This window comes from Cebus imitator, unplaced genomic scaffold (genome assembly GCF_001604975.1).
Source record: "Cebus imitator isolate Cc_AM_T3 unplaced genomic scaffold, Cebus_imitator-1.0 Scaffold215, whole genome shotgun sequence".
Lineage (NCBI taxonomy): Eukaryota > Metazoa > Chordata > Mammalia > Primates > Cebidae > Cebus > Cebus imitator.
In genome coordinates, this window is record NW_016107530.1 from 12,711 (window position 1) to 31,531 (window position 18,821).

An 18,821-nucleotide genomic window follows, 5' to 3' on the forward strand; every position below is an offset into this window, starting at 1 on the left:
GATGGGGTTTCACCATAATGGCCAGGCTGGTCTTGAACTCCTGACCTCAGGTGATCCACCCACCCACCTTAGCTTCCCAAAGTGCTAGGATTATAGGTGTAGCCACCTCGCCGGCCAAAAGCAATCTCTTTTTTTTTTTTTAAGATGGGGTTTCACCATGTTGGTCAGGCTGGTCTTGAAATCCCGACCTCAGGTGATCCGCCCACCTTGGCCTCCAAAGTGCTTGGATTACAGGCGTGAGTCACCGCGCCTGGCCCTGCCTACTCTTAAGGACTGTGGCTTTCAAGAGAGCAGATGGCTATCCCCCCAGCACCCACAGGCCCAATCAGGGCAGGAGCTGGTGGCTTTGCTGGGAGGGGAAGTGGGTAGGAAGCAGGGCCACTCATCGAGGCATGCAGCCTGCTGGAGCAGGAGCCCTGAATGGTTTCCTTGCCTTGCACAGCCCTGATTGAGTCCCTCAGCCAGAAACCACAGACTGCCGGTGACCAACCCCAACCCACAGATGCAACCCGTGCCACCCACAGGAAAGCAGGTGGGACCGATGCCCCCTCGGCCAACGGTGAAGCTGGAGGAGGAGAGAGCACCAAAGGCTACACTGCAGAACAAGTTGCAGCTGTGAAAAGGTAGACAGCTGGGCCAGGTGGGCAGGGGCCGTAGCCTGGGGGACTGGGGACATCTAGAGGCTTCCCGCAGCACGTCCTCCACCTCCCATCTGCCTTTGGGCTGCACCAGGCTGTGGGAGGATCTTGGAGGATGGAGAAGGTCCAAGTGCCCAGGCTCAACAGGGCCTCTCCTTATTTCCATCAAGGCCCAGGAATACAGTGTGGGAACCGGGGCTCCACTATCCTTCCCACCAAGATGACCCACAGCAGAGGCTGGAAAAGTTGACACTGCCAGCTTCTTCTGCCACTGGCCAGGCAGGCCCCAGGCCTCTTGACACTGCTGTGTTTGTCAACAGAGATGGAACCTGGTCTCCCCCTCCAGATTCTACCCCAATCCACACCCCAGCCCCCAACAAAGACCCTTTTAGATCAGAGCCTATGTGGGGTAAAATGGAAACCAGAGGCAGAGTTATCACCCCTAGGCTGTGGGCAGGCCCCACGTGGAGCAGCTCACTACCAGGACAGAGACCACCCAGCCAAGGCTTCTCAGGCTTAGACGTTCCCAGCTCCCATTTCTCCCCAGGCCTCCCAGCAGCTGATCTTGGACATCCCCCAGGGTCATGCCCACAGCTCCTGGCAAGCTTCAGGATGGGGGCTGCTTGTGTGAGACGGAGCATGGCTGCTGTTTGCTATAATAGTATAGGCCAGATCTGCACTTCTCTGACCTGGCCAGGTCTATTGTAGGCAAGAGAAACTGATACATGAGGGATTGGGAAGGCCTAGAAACACCCAAAAACTGGGGGGTCTCCAGGGGCACAGAGAGGAAGAATTGGTGAAAGAGAACCAGGGTCTCTTTAGGTCCTGTGCTTGGGGTGAACAGTCACCTGCCATTTCTGGCTTTCATGTTACCCACTCAAGACTTAGATTAGGGCAGGCAAGGTAGCTCATGCCTGTCATCCTAGCACTCTGGGGGGCTGAGGCAGGAGGATCCCTTGAACCCAGGAGTTAGAGACCAGATTGGGCAATTAGAAGACCCTGTTTCTATCTTTAAATATCTAAAATTTTAAAAACTTAAAAAAAAAAAAAAAAAAGACTCATAGCCAGGAGAGTCGGTTGGCTGATCTTGGGACACTGCCCTGGGTGATAGACACCAACAGTTCTCCTGAGCCCCTCCCATGGGGAAGCTGTTAGGAAAACAAGGGGAGGTAGATACTGGCCTGGCAAACCCAGCAGCTGCCCCTCCTAAATCCAGGAATCCAAACAGTGCTCCTGCTGTTTCCTGTGGGCCTTCCCAGCTCTGCATCACATTTGACACCCACTGTGGCTTCTGTGTCCCTGAGGTCACACAGCTGACCCAAGGAGCTGTCAATCTTGCCCCGTTGGTCCCTGCAGCCTGCTCAGAGCTGTGTGCCCCCCATGGCCTATTCCTCACTCACCTCACACGGACCCATGTGGAGCACCCCCCCACCATGCTCTCCTCCCTCCCCAGGGTCAAGCAATGTAAAGATTACTATGAGATCCTAGGAGTGAGCAGAGGGGCCTCGGATGAGGACCTGAAGAAGGCCTACCGCAAACTGGCCCTTAAATTCCACCCAGACAAGAACCATGCACCTGGCGCCACTGAAGCTTTCAAAGGTAAGCCGGCCCCGGTGTCCTGGCATTTTGGTGTGTTTATCTCCTGTCCTTGGCAGGGAGTAAGGGGCCATGACAAGTTTCCCAGGAAGTGGGGGGCAGGAGGAAGTGGCCTCAGGCACAACTTGCCTAGGCTTGGGAGCTGCTTCCTGGGATAAAGGTTCTAGTAGCCACCTATAGCTATGTAGAGTTTGTCAGAGCTCAAATAGTGCCATTCCTGCTCTCACTCCCTCTGCAGTTCCTGGGGTTACAGGAGTGGAGTTAAGGCGAGAAAGTTCTAGCAGCTTCTCCAAGGATTCTCAGTGATTGAGTGACTTACTGTGTGCACTCCACCCTGTCTTGGAGTCTCATAGCTGCCCACTTTACACAGGTAACTGTTTCCCTGCTGAGGGGCAGGGTAGCCTCAGGTCAGGGCCCTCAGGCCTGGTGGCCACCTCAGTACCAGCAGCCACAGCCAGCTCCCCTGCCATACCCGTACACCTGGGGCCTGCAGTGGGGATGTGGCAGTCACTGGCCGCAGGGCCCACTGGCTCTGGGGTGGGTGCTTAATTTCTGGCTGAAATCATAAGCTGCCCTTTATTCATTTTTTTTTTTTTTTTTTTTCAGTCAGAGTCTTGCTCTGTTGCCCAGGCTGGAGTATAGTGGTGGGATCTAAGCTCACTCCAACCTCTGCCCCCTGGGTTCAAGCAATTATCCTGCCTCAGCCTCCCAAGTAGCTGAGACTATAGGCGTGCACCACATCTGGCTACTTTTTTTGTATTTTTTGTAGAGACAGGTTTCACCATGCTGATCAGGCTGGTCTTGAACTCCTGACCTCAAATGCTCCTCCCACCTCAGCCTCCCAAAGTGCTGGGATTACAGGCGTGAGCCACCATGCCTGGCCTATTCATTACATTTTCATTTAACCTATCAGGCATAAATGTGTACTGACTCTGTGCACTGTAATTTCTCATTGCCCCAAATATCACTGTCTTCTCTCATTCCCACCATATCCTTCCTTCTCTCATTCCGGCTTCATCCATCTCCTTAGGAAATAGCATGGTGACTAGTCCCCCCAGCCTGGGTGGGGTGCATGCTGTGCTGCGCCCACGACCATAGCCAGCTGGAGATCCTGTGGCAGAGCAGACCCCAAGACTTAGTGTGCTGTGTCCCAGGGGCCCCCGAGGAGTAGGAGAGTGAAAGTGGGGGTACAGCAAGGTAGCCCTGGTGAATATTTCTTCAGCCCCAACCTCTGCCTGCAGCCTGCTCCGACTGTACCGAGAGGCCAACTCTGGCCTTGAGGCCTGGTCAGAATAGGTGAAGGAGAGGATTCCGTCCTCCTTATTCCCAGGGATTTCGAGATGTGAATCAGATGTGGCTTGGACCCACTCCTCAGAGACAGAGGCAGCTTAAGGAGAAGGAGTAAGAGACTGAGGAGGTCAGAGCTAGGGGTCCTTCAGGGCACAGGCGTCCCAGCCAAGGAGCTCTGGTGGGAGGCTCCAGGACCAGGTAGGAAACAGCAGCTGGGGCCTGGACCTCAGGGAGTAGGGCCTCACCCCAGCCACATCACCAGAGTGGAGGAGTCTCCATAGAACCCCAGGATTTGGCCCTTCCCCACAGTTCCTGCTGCCTTCCAGTTCAATAAGGATGTTGTATGTCTGTCTGGCCTGCATGTCAGACTATGATTCAGTTGTACAGAACCTTCAGAGAGGGACACCCATCCCACTGGACACCTCAAGAGAGGAATGAGGAAAGAGGTTTTGGTGGTTTTTATAAAGTCAGAGAGAGAACTTGAAGCAAGAGACAGCTGGCCTTTGTTTGACTCCCAACTCTATAACGCCAAAGCTGTGTGAGCATAGGCAGTGACTTCTCTTCTGAGCCTGTTTTCTCATTGGTGAAATGGAGATAGGGTGGCTCTTAAAGGTAAGTGAGTTGACTGGATGTGGTGGCCTATGTCTGTAATCCCAGCACTTTGGGAGGCGGAGGTGGGAGGATCCCTTGAGCCCCAGGAGTTCGAGACCAGCCTGGGCAGCATGGCAAGACCTTGTCTCTACAAAAAATACAAAAATTAGCTGGGTGTGGTGGTGCACGCCTTTATTCCCAGCTACTCAGGAGGCTGAGGTGGGAGAGTCACTTGAGCAAAGGAAGTTGAGACTGCAGTGAGCCGCGATTGCTCCACTGTACTCAGCTTAGGTGACAGAGTGAGGCCCTGCCTCAAAAAATAAAATTAAGAAACAGAGAAAGAAGTAAATGAGGCAATGCCCCTAGGGGGCCTGGCACATGGACCAATGCCTTGAGGAGAGCAAGGAGCCTGTGTTACCCTCCACCCAGCAAGGCTGCCCAGATCCACGGAGGGAGCTTTCTGAGTGCCCCTCCCCACACTGGCCAAGCTTTCTGCCAGCCCCAAGGACTTCTGCTCCCTAAAGTGCTGCTTGAGTACCTGAAAAAAGTGAGCACTCACCTGCCATAGGAGCCTCCACCCACACCCAGCATCCTCAGGCCTGACCTGCCCCCTCCTCTCCAGCCATCGGCACAGCATATGCGGTACTCAGCAACCCGGAGAAGAGGAAGCAGTATGACCAGTTCGGTGATGACAAGAGCCAGGCAGCCCGGCACGGCCACGGGCACGGGGACTTCCACCGCGGCTTTGAGGCTGACATCTCCCCAGAAGACCTCTTCAACATGTTCTTTGGCGGCGGCTTCCCTTCTAGTAAGTTCCCCACCCTCCCCACAGCCAGGTATCCCTGGGGTGACGGTAGGGATGGCATGCCAGCCTCTGCCTTTCCCAACAGCCCCGGCTCCTGACTCAGCCCCTCTGACCCCCAGGTAATGTCCACGTCTACAGCAACGGCCGCATGCGCTATACCTACCAGCAAAGGCAGGACCGCAGGGAGAACCAGGGCGATGTGAGTGAGAAAGCCATCGGGGATAGCTTGGGGAAGGCACCAAATCCACCCCAGGGAAGGAATCTGGAGCAGTGTTTCCTTCCACACTGCCCATTCTGGGACCCGCAGAGCTGCCACAACTCTCAGCCAAGGAGCCCTCTGGGCCTCACTTGCCATTCTGCTGAGTGACACCTGGGGGAGGGGTGCCACACGAGGGCGCCGTGCTCCACATTACCTGCAGGAGCACAGTTTTGCTGGCCTGGCTGGGGAGTGGAATGCCTGCAGCCAGTTTTGGGTATGAGGCTTCCATGCAGCCTGCTCTCTGGTACAGCCAAAGTGACATCTTCTAAGCAATGGAAAGTTACACTTCGTGAGAGAATTTTATTTTATTTTTAATTTTTTTCTTGGGTCTCAACTGTTTTCTCTCAACTTTGTGAGAGAATTTTTTTTTTTTTTTGAGATGTCCCACTCCGTCGCCCAGGCTGGAGTGCAGTGGTGTGATCTCGGCTCACTGCAACCTCTGCCTCCTGGGTTCAAGCTATTCTCCTGCCTCAGCCTCCCAAGTAGCTGGGATTACACATGTGTGCCACCACGCCCAGCTAATTTTGTATTTTTAGTCAACACGGGGTTTCGCCATGTTGGCCAGGCTGGTCTCGAACCCCTGACTTCAGGTGATCCACCTGCTTCGGCCTCCCAAAGTGCTGGGATTACAGGCATGAGCGATGGCCAGTGAGAGAATTTTAATGGATGACAGCATAGGTGCTGACTCATCTCGCTAAAAGGCCAAAAGATGCTTTTAAAAGATATTTACAAAAATTTGGGAGGCCGAGGTGGGTGGATCACCTGACGTCAGGAGTTTGAGACCAGCCTGGCCAACATGGTGAAACCCCATCTCTACTAAAAATACAAGAAGTAGTCGGGCATGGTGGCACCTGCCTGTAATCCCAGCTACTCGGGAAGCTGAGGCATGAGAATCACTTGGACCCAGGAGGCAGAGGTTGCAGTGAGCCAAGATTGTGCCACTGCACTCCAGCCTGGGCGACAGAGTGAGATGCCATCTCAAAAAAAAAAGATATTTATAAAAATTATAACTAGACAGTTCTTCAAACACGTTTTGTATGCCACAGATCAAAGAACAGCTAGCTAGCTAAAATTAAAATATTGTGGACAATTGCAGAGCATTTTAAATTCTGGCAGGCAGGAGGGGTTTCCTTTTGCTCTGACAGTGTTTATTCAATTTTTTTTTTTCCCTGACAGAGTCTTGCTCTGTCACCCCGGCCAGAGTGCAGTGGCACAGTCTTGGCCCACTGCAACCTCTGCCTCCCTGGTTCAAGCGATTCTCCTGCCTCAGCCTCCTGAGCAGCTGGGACTACAAGCATGCACCATCACGCCCAGCTAATTTTTGTATTTTTAGTAGAGATGGGGTTTCACCATGTTGGCCAGGCTGGTCTTGAACTCCTGACCTTATGATCTGTCCACCTCGGGCTTGCAAATGCTGGGATCACAGGCATAAGCCACTGTGCCTGGTGGTGTTTGGTTTTTTTTGTTTGTTTGTTTTGTTTTTTTAAAGCAGGGTCTCGCTCTGTCACACTGGCTGGAGTGCAAGAGCCTCCCCTCCCAGGCAAAGCTCCGACCTCAGACTCCCAAGTAGCTGGGACCACAGGCCCGTACCACCACACCCAGCTAATTTTTTCTGGAGATAGGGCCTTACTTTTTTGTTTGAGCCCTGGCTGGTCTCAAACTCTTGGGCTCAAGTGGTCCTTCTGCCACAGCCTCCCACAGTGATGGGATTATAGGCATGAGCCATTGCCAGGGTCAAATTTTTTTTTTATTTTGTATTTAACAACAGAAGAGTTTTTGGCCAGGCATGGTGGCTCATGCCTGTAATCCCAGCACTTTGGAAGGCTGAGGCAAGCAGATCACAAGGTCAAGAGATTGTCACCATCCTGGCTAACATAGTGAAACCTCATCTCTACTAAAATACAAAAAGTAGCTGGGTGTAGTGGCACATGCCTGTAGTCCCAGCTTCTCAGGAGGCTGAGGCAGAATAATTTCTTGAACCCAGGAGGCAGAAGTTGCAGCGAGCTGAGATCACGCCATTGCACTCCAGCCTGGTACCTGGCGACAGAGCAAGACTCTGTCTCAAATAAAATAAATAAATAAAAAATAACAGAAGAGTTTTTAACAGTGAATGAATTTGTTAATTTTTATTTCTAATTGTTATATGTTTGTTTGCTTTTTCTGCAACCTAAGACAGTGCTATTTCTAACTTTAATTGGTAATTTTTATTTTATTTTCATTATTATTTTTTGTAGAGTTGGGGTTCTATGTTGGCCGGACTGGACTAGAACTCCTGGCCTCACGTGGTCCTCTCACGTTGGTCTCCCAAAGTGTTGGGATTACAGGCATGAGACAGTGCACTTGCCATATGTTTAAATTGGTAATATATTTGTGTGGTTCAAATTTGAAAAAGGTGTATATACCACATGTCTCCTTCCAGCCCAGCCTGCCATTCTCCTGGAGGAAGCAACTTTTCCTGATTTTTTTTTTTTTGCATTCTCTCAAAGTAAATGCAGACACCTCACTTCCTCCTGTATTTTACACCAGTTGCTGCTTTATTTTTATCTGGGAAAGCTGGCAGGTGAAGAAGCATCTGTATTTGGGGATGAGGGAATTCGTGGAGGGAATGGCAGAGTGGTGTCATGCCTCCACAGGCTCACTGTTCTAGGGAAGCTGGTGGTGATTATGACTGATGCCACACCCCACCCAGATCCAGCGGAGTGATGTTGGCTCTTCCCTCTAGGGCGGGCTAGGGGTGTTTGTGCAGCTGATGCCCATCCTCATCCTGATCCTTGTGTCAGCTCTCAGCCAGCTCATGGTCTCCAGTCCACCCTACAGTCTGAGCCCAAGACCGTGAGTACAGGGGCGAGGCTGGGCAAACCAGGGGCTTTGGATTCTCAACCCCATCAGGGGCCTTCCTTGCTGTCCTGATCCAGCCAGTATGCGATCATAATGCAGAAACCTGGCTTCAAATCAAGAAAATATACTTTCTCTATTGAACTAGGACTCTTAACCTTTCTAGGATTATGGTACCCTAAGAGAATGCAGCAAGAGCTACGGACCTTTTCCGTAGAACAATGCACATGTGCACGTGCACACAAACACACAAGATACACATGCCCGCACACACACACACATATGTATATACACATACTGTACACACAGAATTTTGCATATGATTTCAGCGGCTTTGTGACTCCCTCCTGCCCATCTCCCCTGCCAACCCTGACAAAGAACCTCTGTTCCTCGGTTCTGATTGGGCTCCCTGAGGCTATGGAAAGAACAGGACACTAGAGTCAGCCAGAGCAAGTGCAGCTTAGAATCCCAGCTTCTCCACTAAGAAACTGTGTGACCCTAAACAAGTTACGTAACCTTGGTTTCCTCATTTATAAAATGAGAAGTATAACATCCACCTGCTGTGGAAATTAATGAGTAATGCATATAAAATGTCTGGCCCATTAGAAATGCTCAACAATATTTGTTCAATGAATGCATGGTCTCGACTGCCAGGAGTGAACTTGAGGATGTTTCATGACCCGTTAGGGTGTCATTTCCCCTCATTGATGTCCAACACTTGGCCCAGGATCAGCTACACAGTGAGTGCTCAGCTTCAGTGGGTGGAGCCCTCCTCCCCACAGGCAGCCGCCTCTGGCAGGGAGCTGGCAGGACCCTTCTCAGTCAGCAGGGGGCAGCCTCGGTCCACAGGACCCTGCCTGCCAGCTCAGGCTCTCTGTGGCCAGATGCCAGCCCTTTTCCTTACAGCTAGAGAAATTCGAGGAGCAGAGGGCTACTGCAGGGGCTGTTGTCCCCAGATCACTGATCCTGTCTGGGTGTCGAGGCTCTTCCCACAGCTGGCAGAGCTTGCAACTGGAGCTGGGAAGATACAGCTCCTTGGAGCCCTTCCTGTCATTTTGTTCCTAAGACTCTTAATTCTACACTGGGAACTCCTAGATAGGCAGGCAAGCCCTTAGCAACAATTGGCTTAGGGGATGAATGGAGAAATGGAGGCACTGAGGTAGAGCCCAGACTCCCTCCCAGGTCCTCTCCTTAAAGGCCCCAAGTCAACAGTGTGGTAAGCAGGGAGTGTAAGGGCAGAGCACCCCTCAATCTGGGCCACGTGTGTGGAGGGTGGAGATGCTGCCCTTTCCTCAGACCCTCCTTTCAGGGAGTGTGCAGGTCCCTCTCTGGTTTGGGAGAGAACCAACTACTGTGGCCTGTGCGGCACCTCGTGTCATGGGGCCCATCACCCCTAGAGTGCTCTGGGCATGGGGACCTGCACCCACTTTGAACCTGGTATATTTCTGGCCAGGTCCGTGGGCCACATCCACAGGCGAGTCACTGACCACCTGAGTGTCGTCTACTATGTGGGAGACACTTTCTCTGAGGAGTACACAGGCTCCAGCCTCAAAACAGTGGAGCGGAATGTGGAAGATGATTATATCGCCAACCTCCGGAACAACTGCTGGAAGGAGAAGCAGCAGAGTGAGTGTGGGGGAGGGCGGGGCTGTATCTGGGAGATGACCAGGAACAAAGATGGAAAGCAGGGGAAGAAGAGAGCCCTGCTCACCTCCAGCTCTGAGGGCCTGGCCCCCGGCACTGCCCTGCACCAGCCACCTCCCAGCCAGAAGCTGGTCTTCACTCCTGTGTTTCCCCAGGGCTGGGAGCCAGGGGCCACGTGGTGGTTGCCTCAGGTTCCCGTAAATCACTGCCATCATCCCTTCATGTTGGCTGCCAGAGGTGAGTGTGTAGAGAGAGACAGGAGCAGATGGATCCCTGGCCACCCCTGACTGTGCTCCTGGATCTGTCTGTGGGACCCTGGGGAGGCCCGACCAGGATGACAGGGTCTCACGTTGGGTGGCCTCACTGCATTCTAGAGAAAGGTGCCTCTGTCACCCTCTCCCACGTAAGGACTATAATCTCTGCTCCTCCAGGGTCTCCCGAATGGGAGGCCAGCCCTGCCCAAGCGCTGGGCATGTACCAGCCTTCCTCCACCTCCACAGCCCTCGCAGTCTTCCTCGCAGGCTTCCTCGCAGGTTTAGGGAGGCACTGGGTGTGTGCTAATCCTGTCCTATTGCTTTGCAGAGGAAGGCTTGCTGTACCGGGCTCGCTACTTTGGTGACACGGATATGTACCACAAAGCACAGAAGATGGGCACCCCCAGCTGCAGCCGACTGTCAGAGGTGCAGGCCTCCCTGCATGGATAGTCCCGGGCCAGCCACGCCACCGAGGTCCAAGTATGAGCCAGGGCTGCCTCCACCCTGCAACTCCTGGCAGCTTTGGCCCTGGTCATGAGGCAGAGGAGGGAGGGGGAGAAAGGGAGAAAGCCTGGTGACTGTGGCAGACTCCTGGGGCCTGCTGGGAAACCAAGATCGGTTTCCGCCCTCTAGCAATGCTCTCCACCCCACTGCTCCACTCTGCTCCCTGGCTCCGGGGGTGTGGGGTACCCCAGAGCCAGGCAGAGTGGGAACCCAAAGCTGTTGCTGAGGGCCACCCAGGGCCTCTCGGTCCACTCCAGCCATCAGTCACCCGGCCCTTTCTCCAGCACAGCAGACTACTGTCTGTGCCCTGGTATTTAGGCCACCACATATTGTGGGGCCCAAGAGAGCCCCATACACACACTGCCTGCCTGATACTAGGAAGAACCATGCGGGAACAGGTGGGCCAAGAACCCTCCTCTTCCTCCATCCCTCCAGCCAGGAGGAAATGGAGCCAGATGAACAGGCAGCCACGAGGTGGGTGGGAGCTGGCAGTCTTGGTGGCAGGAGGGGCCACGGGCCCTGACCACCCCCTCTGGTGGGATCTGAGGCACTCTCTCAAATGCCGCCACACCTGGCAGCCTAGAAGCCGCAGGCATCCGGCCCTGCCCAGGCATCTCGCCTGTGGTCTGAGGAAGGGAACAGAAGGTCACGAGTTCAGGGTCAGATGCAGCCGCTCAGCACAGGAGGGGTGGAGGAGAAATGAGAGTTGCTGGTAGCAGGCTCCCGCCTCCCTGTGAGTAGGGGTGCTGGGCCCTGTTCCCAGCATTTGCCACAGGAGGCCATTTGGGCCAAGCCAAGAGGAGTGTGGGCAGAAGCAGTAAATGTTCTCCATATGGGTGCCCTGCCCACCCTCTCCTTTGCCTATGTCCTCCCGGCCTAGATCAGAGGCCAACTCTGCCTGAAGGCCATTTGTGCCTCTGTGCCTCTGCAGGAGCGCAGACAGCAGGTGGGTTGGGTGGGGGTCGAGCGGGCAGCACGGTGCCCCTGCGCAGTGGCGAGGGGAGCTACTCGTGTGGCTTAAGCTGGAGGAGCTGGTGTCGTGTGATTGCCAAGCTAACTGTTGCCACTCTCCTCCCCAGACTATGAAATCCCTGGAGAATTTTTGGTGACATGCACTGAGCCAAGGTGATGGACTGTATATTTAAGGAAAGACATACAAAGAAACAAAATTAAAATGGAATTGGAGGCTGAATGCTACACAGCTGCCCTCTCTCTCACCCAGTAAATGCAGAAAGCTCTTAGGACAGACAGAAAACCTGCCACAGGGCTGCTTCCCTCCCTCCCAGGGCTGGCGGAGGCTCCGCAGCGGCCCTCTCCTAGGATACGGAAACCATGGCAACGAAAGTAGAATGTAAAACTTGCAGCAGATATCAGTGGGAAGGGCTGGGGGAGGGGCGCCCAGCTGCCTTTCCTCTCTCCCAGGAGCCACCACCAGCCACCTCTCAGGAGAAACCAGAGGTACTGGCCAAGGATAGAGAGGAGGAAGAAAGAGAACTCTCCATAGAATGTAATTTATAGATGCGTGTATATGTATATGTATATATATATCTATTTATATGTAAATAGACATATATGAAGATATATATATATAGTCTACTTTTTAAACCGCAGGGATTTGGTTAAGCTGTTTAGCCAATTTCTTTCATGTTTTAGAAATGAGGCCTGTTTGGGGAAGGCACCCTGGTGATGATCTTGCCAGACGTTAGCTATAGCTGGCAGCATAAGGAGAGTCGCGTCAGAGCTTTTCACAGCCCCCCAAAACCCCAGCCTGGTTTTAATGGCAGCAGTAATTATGATAGCGTGAACCCAAAAAGGCCTCAGGATTTTGATTAAGCTGGAGAGGAGCAGGCCGTGGAGGGAGGGGCCAGGTCATTATTGAGTCACAGTAGAGGCCCTGTGACTCAATCGGGCAGTCACACACCTCTTCCTAAACTCTGGTGGGCTCTTTGTCCTGGTGCCCAGGAGCCCTCCAGCCCCCTGCCCGCAGAAGGGAAGGCCTGCAGAGGGGCCAGGTTCTACCGAACCACTTCCCCGCCCCTAAGTCCCTCAGTGGGCTTTGCCTTATAGGTGCCATAGGGCACAGCTCCATCATTGCCACTGGTTTTTCCTAAGTCATGCACCAAGGACTTCAGAAGGCTCTTCCTCCGAGTCAGCCGGTGGCATCAGGACCCCAGGGCAGTCTCTTCGACTCCTGAAGAACAGTCAGTGCCCGTGGGCACCTCTGTCTTCACCCACCGTGGATGTGACCACCAGGCCTCCTCTTGCACCTTGGACAAAGGATACACCTGAACCAGGACAGTTTTCTTCCCCTCACCTTCAAATGAGGATTTTGCTGAAAACAGCACTTGCTGCCAGGGGAAGGAGGGAAGTTTGATTGATTCCCACAGTTTCTACTGGGCCTTCTGGAATGACCGTGTTTTCCTGTGGCAGTGGGGGTGTCAAGCCCGCTGCCTTCCAAAGCCTTACTTCCCCAAGCTGCCAGCCAGGAGGTGATAACCTCCCTCCCAGAGTTTCTCTTGGCTCTTTTTTTAAAAGTCCCCCAACAAATAGGATTCTTGCTGGGAAAGGAAGTTTGGTAAGGAAATGTCAAATCTGGTTTTTAAACAAGTCCCATCCTGCAATGAAGTGGCCACCTCAGCCCAGAGAGAGATGATAAGAACTGATGTGGCCAGAGTGCCCACCCACGGTGGCCCCGGTGCTCTGTCCCCAACGCCCCGACCGTCTGGTCTTGGTAATGTCCCTAGACGGGCTGAGCCATGTGCAATAAGAACATAGATCCTAAAGGATCCCCCGGAAGCTGTATTTCTTGAATTAGAATTCTGAAATTGTACATCTATAAATATATGTTTATTATGTGACTGGCCGTGGTGGGTCTGCATTGAGCAGGGAGGCATAAGGGAGCGGGGGTGGGGGCACAAGCCCCTGCTGCTACTGACACTGTCCAGCTCGTGCCACAAGGAAATCCTTGATGAGGAGCCTGAATTTCCCCCGACCCCCGGCCCCAAATGACAGCCACTTAAGTCACCTGCTGTTCCAGAACTAACTCTGTCCAGGCAGAGGGTGCTCAGGTGGCTGGGGGGATGCAGGACCTGAGCAGGCTGGGTCCCTGGGGTTCCCAGTGCCAGTCCTGGGTGGGCATCTGGCCACGACTGTCACCCTCTGCTTTCTCCCCTCCCACATACCCCTACGCTCTTAGGCCTGCCTTGTGCCCACAGGGCATTTGGAATCTCCTGGCCCCAACCTGGAGCTCAAACCCACTTGGGAGCCAGAGCCTTGGGAAAATGTCTCAAGTTTGTTTCCATCTCTGGCTACAGAGTCCTCCCCACACCGCCCCTGCAGCCCGCCCTCCTCTCCAGGAGGTTGGAAAATTAAAAATGTGGCGGCTGGAGTCAGGTTGGGCTCCTGTGAATGGAGCGGCAGATCTGCCCGGGCCTCCCAGAGACAGGGCCCGGCAGCCCTGACTGGCCGACCCAGGGCCCTCCCGCGGCTGCACCAGCCAAAGACAGGCAGGCTGCCCGGTGGTGCCACCGCGCCCCGGGAGCTCATTGGCTGCCCTGCCTGGGGTCACCACAGCCTGCCCTAGTGTGCAAGCCGCCACTTGTTAGCTGCGGCTGGCAGAGGCATTGTGGGCGCGTTCCATTCACCCACCTCATCCCCCTGCCCTCCCTGTGCCGCTGGGCCACACGCCAGAAGAGGTGGGACGCACGCTCTGACTGCAGCAAAAAGACTTTAACAAGTGTCCCCCACCCGCTGTCAGGTGGTAGAATGTGCCACTACTCTGTCCCAGCTCCCAAGCTCTGCCAGCTTATCACCTTGTCCCCCGCTGCTCCCAGGTCCAGAAAAGAAAACTGCTCCAGGGACAAGGAGCACACACCCGACCTGCCTGTAACCTCATCCCCGCCCCAAGTTGCCCAGACAAAGTCACCTGGTGTCTGGAGCAGGCACATAGCAGTGCCAAGAATCAGGTAAATAGACCGTTGACATGATTCAGAAGCAACCCAGAGTCCCTACCAGACATCACGCCATGTGACATGAGTAAGTCAGCCCATTTCCCAGAGCAGGAAACAGGCTTGGAGGAGGAAAGGGACACCCAGGGGCTTGAAGAAACCGTGTATGTGTCTGGGGTCCCTGTAGTAAAGTGGTCATTCTGCAAACAGTTGCTGAGCCCAAATTTGCTGCACTCAGAGAAATCAAACCCACTGGTGTCAGGTAGAGTGGGCAGAAGACCCAAGTCCAGGAGGGTGGACAGGGATGTCACACTGAGAGTGGTGGCACTTCATCTGATGGGCTTGGCCTAGGGAGCTGCTGCCCATTTGAGTAGGCATCTTTCCTGGCAGTGACAGACATCCACCTGGCTGCACCAGGAAACGTCATCCCTAGGATGCAGCATCAGGGGCCGGGGCTGGATATTTGCCATTTACTGACTGGGTGACCTTAGGTGTTGCTGAAGGAGTTCAGGAAACGCCACCCCAAAATCTGCCATTTTGGTGTGCATCATACTTCAAACCGGGGCACCTGAGCAACAACAAGTGCAGGAAGGCAGGAAGGGCTTTTCATTTTATTTATTTATTTTTTTTGAGACGGAGTTTTGCTTTTATTGCCCAGGCTGGAATGCAATGGTGTGATCTCAGCTCACTGCAACCTCTGCCTCCCAGGATCAAGTGATTCTCCTGCCTCAGCCTCCCAAGTAGCTGGGATTACAGGGATACGCCACCACACCCAGCTAATTTATTTATTTATTTATTTATTTATTTGTATTTTTAGTAGAGATGGAGTTTCTCTATGTTGGTCAGCTGGTCTCGAACTCCTGGGCCCAGGTGATCCACCTGCCTCGGCCTCCTGAAGTGCTGGGATTACAGACGTGAGCCACCACCCCCAGCCATAGGAAGGGCTTTCCCTGAAGTTTCTTCATCTGCCTAAGTTGTCCTGAGCCCTGTCTGGGGCATCTTATCTACCAGGGAAGATTAACTCATTGACAATTACCTATTATTCTTGGGGCTGCTCAGACAACTTTTATGACCTGAGAGACTTTTTATCTGCAGAACGAGACAACCTTTGCTCACCATATAGTTCCTCCCCACACCCTCCCAAACCTGTGTTGCCACTACCCACTGGAAGCTCCCAGCCCCTTTTCTATAAAGGTACAAAGGTTATCCTGGACCCCACTTCCTTTTCTGTAGCTCAAGATGTGATCCTTCTTGGAGCCTCATACTTCATGGGGTCCCATGCCTACGTACATAATTAAATATTATTTTTCTCCTGTTAACCACTTTATCTGTCCATTTAATTCCTAGCACAGCCAAAGAACCTGGAAGGGTGAAGGGAGTCAGTTTTTGCTCTCCTGTGTCATTTGACCGCCCTCTGCTTCAGTGTCTTCATCTGCAAAATGGGAGTGATAGAAACACCTCCCTCATAGGGTGGTTGTGAGGCGTAAACAGGTTGCCACATATAAAGCACTTAGGACAGTGCCTGGTACATGGTGAGTGCCATTCGGGTGTTTCTTGTTTGTTCTTAGTCGACAAAGATTAGCTGAGTACTGATGGTGTCAAGTCCCATTCCAGGCAGTGAAAGCTCTAAGGTGACAGAGATGTGGACTGCCCTTGAGTAGAAACCCCGGGAGTGGGGCAGGTGTGAGGGCTCTATCCAGGGACTCTTGATAGAGGAACTAGCATTGGTGAAGGAGGTGGGTGCAGGCAGCACTGGGGTGGGGGTGGAACAGGTGCCCCAGTGTGAGCAGAGGCCCTGAGGCCGGAGAGTGCAGAAATGAGGGCATTCAGGAGCAATGCTCGGGCGAGGCCCCCAGTCTATACCTGTCATCATACCAGGCCCACCCAGTGGCCTTGGGCAGAGAACTTTCCCAGGAATGAATGAGAGACCCCGAGCTTCTCCGCTATTGGCTGCACCTGTCCACTCAGTAATTCACCCAGCAAGTGTTTCTGAGCCTTTCTTGGTGGCCTGCCTGCCCTCAGGGAGGCTGCAACTAACTCTATAAGCTGAGAGAAGGCCATGCAGGGGAGGGGGTAACAGAGCAGACAGGACTGTCACTCCCACCCCAGACCCGTATAAGGAGATGTTTCCCCAGGACAGGGCCCGGAACTCCTGTCACTTTCACAACCACTTGGGCATGAAATAAAGGTGCACGGCTCAGGCAGGACGAAGGGGCAGGAGGGCAGGTGCTCTCTAGGACTGCATGGCCAGTCTGCCCAGAGCCCAGGAATTGGGCTTTGCTTGAGGAGGAGGAGGGGAGGACCTGCCACATCTTGTCCACCTTCCCCACCCTCCTGCCAAGTTGGTCTAAACAAAGCCCCTAGGGAGGGAGGGCAGGGCTGCTCTCAGACTGGCTAGATTTTTCCTGGAGGAGGCAGCGCCTCCACTGGAGCCTGTGTTAGTCAAAGCAGGGGTCACGCCAGGGCCTGCAGGGACTCCGTCTGGCAATCCCACCACCTCGACTGGATTGTTCTTATTTGTCAGAGGGACTCAGATGAGGAGGCCTGAGAGACAGGTGCCTGGCAGCGTGGGAGCATGCAGTGGGCTCCTTCAGGTGGGGAAGGTGGGGCCAGAGGGAGGGGGGGTGCTCGGCCAGGCCCGGCCTCATTCCCTCACACCGACAGCCCAGAGCCTCCCCTGCCCAGTCAGCCCTGGTACACTCCTTCTCCTGGCCCCAGGTCACCTGCAGGGCCCTCCCAGCCTGACTCTGGCCCTTCAGGGCCTCTTACATCCTGTTCTGGAGGTATTTACATATTTATGTAGTTCTTTTTTTTTTTTTTTAAGATGGAGTCTTGCTCTGTTGCACAGGCTGGAGTGCAATGGTGCGATCTTGGCTCACTGTAACCTCCGCCTCCCAGGTTCAAGCGATTCTCCTTCCTCAGCCTCCCGAGTAGCTTGGACTACAGGCACTCACCACCACGCCCGGCTAATTGTGTGTCTGTGTGTGTTTCTAGTAGAGACGGGGTTTCACTGTGTTAGCCAGGATGGTCTCTATCTCCTGACCTTGTGATTCGCACACCTCAGCCTCCCAAAGTGCTGGGACCGCGCCCGGCCTGTATTCGTGTAGTTCTTAGGTAAAGGCTTCCTCTCTGGAGAAGAGGTTCAAGGCTGCGGCCCCAGGGCCTGGGCACCACACCCTGGGGTCTCCATGGGAGGCTGAGGGAAGGAAGGGCCTGTCGGCACTGAGGCACTGTCCCCCTGCTGCGTCCCCAGCCTCGCCTACTCCTCTGCCCAGGGTCACCCTAGGGGACTTCTTTGCAGCCATAAACCAGCGCACTGGCTGGGGGATGCTTCTCCCAGATCTTAGAGGGCTCAGACCCAGGGCATCAGCCACGATGTGTGCCCAGCTGGACAGTGGGTGAAGTCCAACAGTCTCATGGGGCTGGGGTGAGCACGGGGTGGTGGCTTTTTCCTTTTCCTGCCTCCTGGGGGAAGCAGAGTCCTGATGAAAAGTCCCCATGTCTCCTCTCCTGGTGGGAGGACAAATATACCAAGGGCCAAAATGAGAATCACAGTGGTCATTTGAGGGGAGCACTGACTCCTGTCCGAAGAGGTCACCACCCCAAGGGATAGAGGAGGAGGCTCTCTTCAGCGCTCAGGCCTGTGACAGACAGCACCAGCCACTCCTGGAGTCAGACCCAGTTCTGTCCCCAGCCACCCCAGTGCTGCCCTGGCCACAAGCCCTGGGGGCACCTCTGGCAGACTCTGCCACCTGCTGGCTGCCAGCCCATGGCCTGGGTGCAGAAGGTGGCATCCTGGGCCCTAATTTTGCTTCCAGCCACATGTCAAGCCAGCTACCACCACTGCCACCACTGCGGGTGTCACACGGGCAGCAAGTGTGTCCATGGCATTCAGCCTGTGAGTGACAGGCCTTTTGAGGCCACTGCAGGTGCTCAGAGCTTCTGCTCTTTGGATGTCTTTGGTCCTCAGTCTCTCTCTGGTCCCATCTTGGCACAGAAGCAGTGAGCACAAAGCTCAGAGATTGGAGTTCCAGCTTCAGCCATGGACACGCGAGGCCAGGATGCACTTTTCATTTGTATTATTTACTTATCAACTCTTATTATAGGCTAGTGCGGTGGCTCATGCCTGTAACCCCAGCACTTTGGGAGGCTGAGGCAGGCAGATCACCTGAGGTCAGGAGTTCGAGACCAGCCTGACCAACATGGTGAAAGGTGTCTCTACTAAAAATACAGAATTAGCCGGGCATGGTGGTACATGCCTCTAGTCCCAGCTTCTTGGGAGGCTGAGGCAGAAGAATCACTTGAACCCTGGAGGCGGAGGTTGCAGTGAGCCAAGATTGTGCCATTGCACTCCAGCCTGGACGAGATAAGCAAAACTCCGTCTCAAAAAAGCAAAAAAAAAAAAATCTTATAATTATCATCATCATCCCACAGACCTGACTGGTTCAGTCACTAAGA

General features: G+C 53.9%; 1 protein-coding gene across 3 annotated transcripts in view; it reads left to right on the plus strand.

The window, feature by feature from the left end:
- Positions 1 to 13,274, plus strand: part of DNAJB12 (DnaJ heat shock protein family (Hsp40) member B12) — a 23,338-nt gene extending 10,064 nt beyond the window's left edge. Inside the window, exons 2-9 of one of the 3 annotated variants that reach the window (XM_017548818.1) lie at positions 443 to 623; positions 2,092 to 2,237; positions 4,738 to 4,923; positions 5,040 to 5,119; positions 7,902 to 8,011; positions 9,468 to 9,640; positions 10,241 to 10,392; positions 11,496 to 13,274. In XM_017548818.1, the coding sequence (XP_017404307.1) occupies positions 443 to 623; positions 2,092 to 2,237; positions 4,738 to 4,923; positions 5,040 to 5,119; positions 7,902 to 8,011; positions 9,468 to 9,640; positions 10,241 to 10,362 (998 nt within the window). In that variant the 3' untranslated portion in view covers positions 10,363 to 10,392; positions 11,496 to 13,274. The remainder of the gene's footprint in view (positions 1 to 442; positions 624 to 2,091; positions 2,238 to 4,737; positions 4,924 to 5,039; positions 5,120 to 7,901; positions 8,012 to 9,467; positions 9,641 to 10,240; positions 10,393 to 11,495) is intronic. The other 2 variants (XM_017548819.2, XM_017548817.1) reach the window with 2 other exon arrangements.
- The last annotated feature ends 5,547 nt before the right edge of the window (positions 13,275 to 18,821 follow it).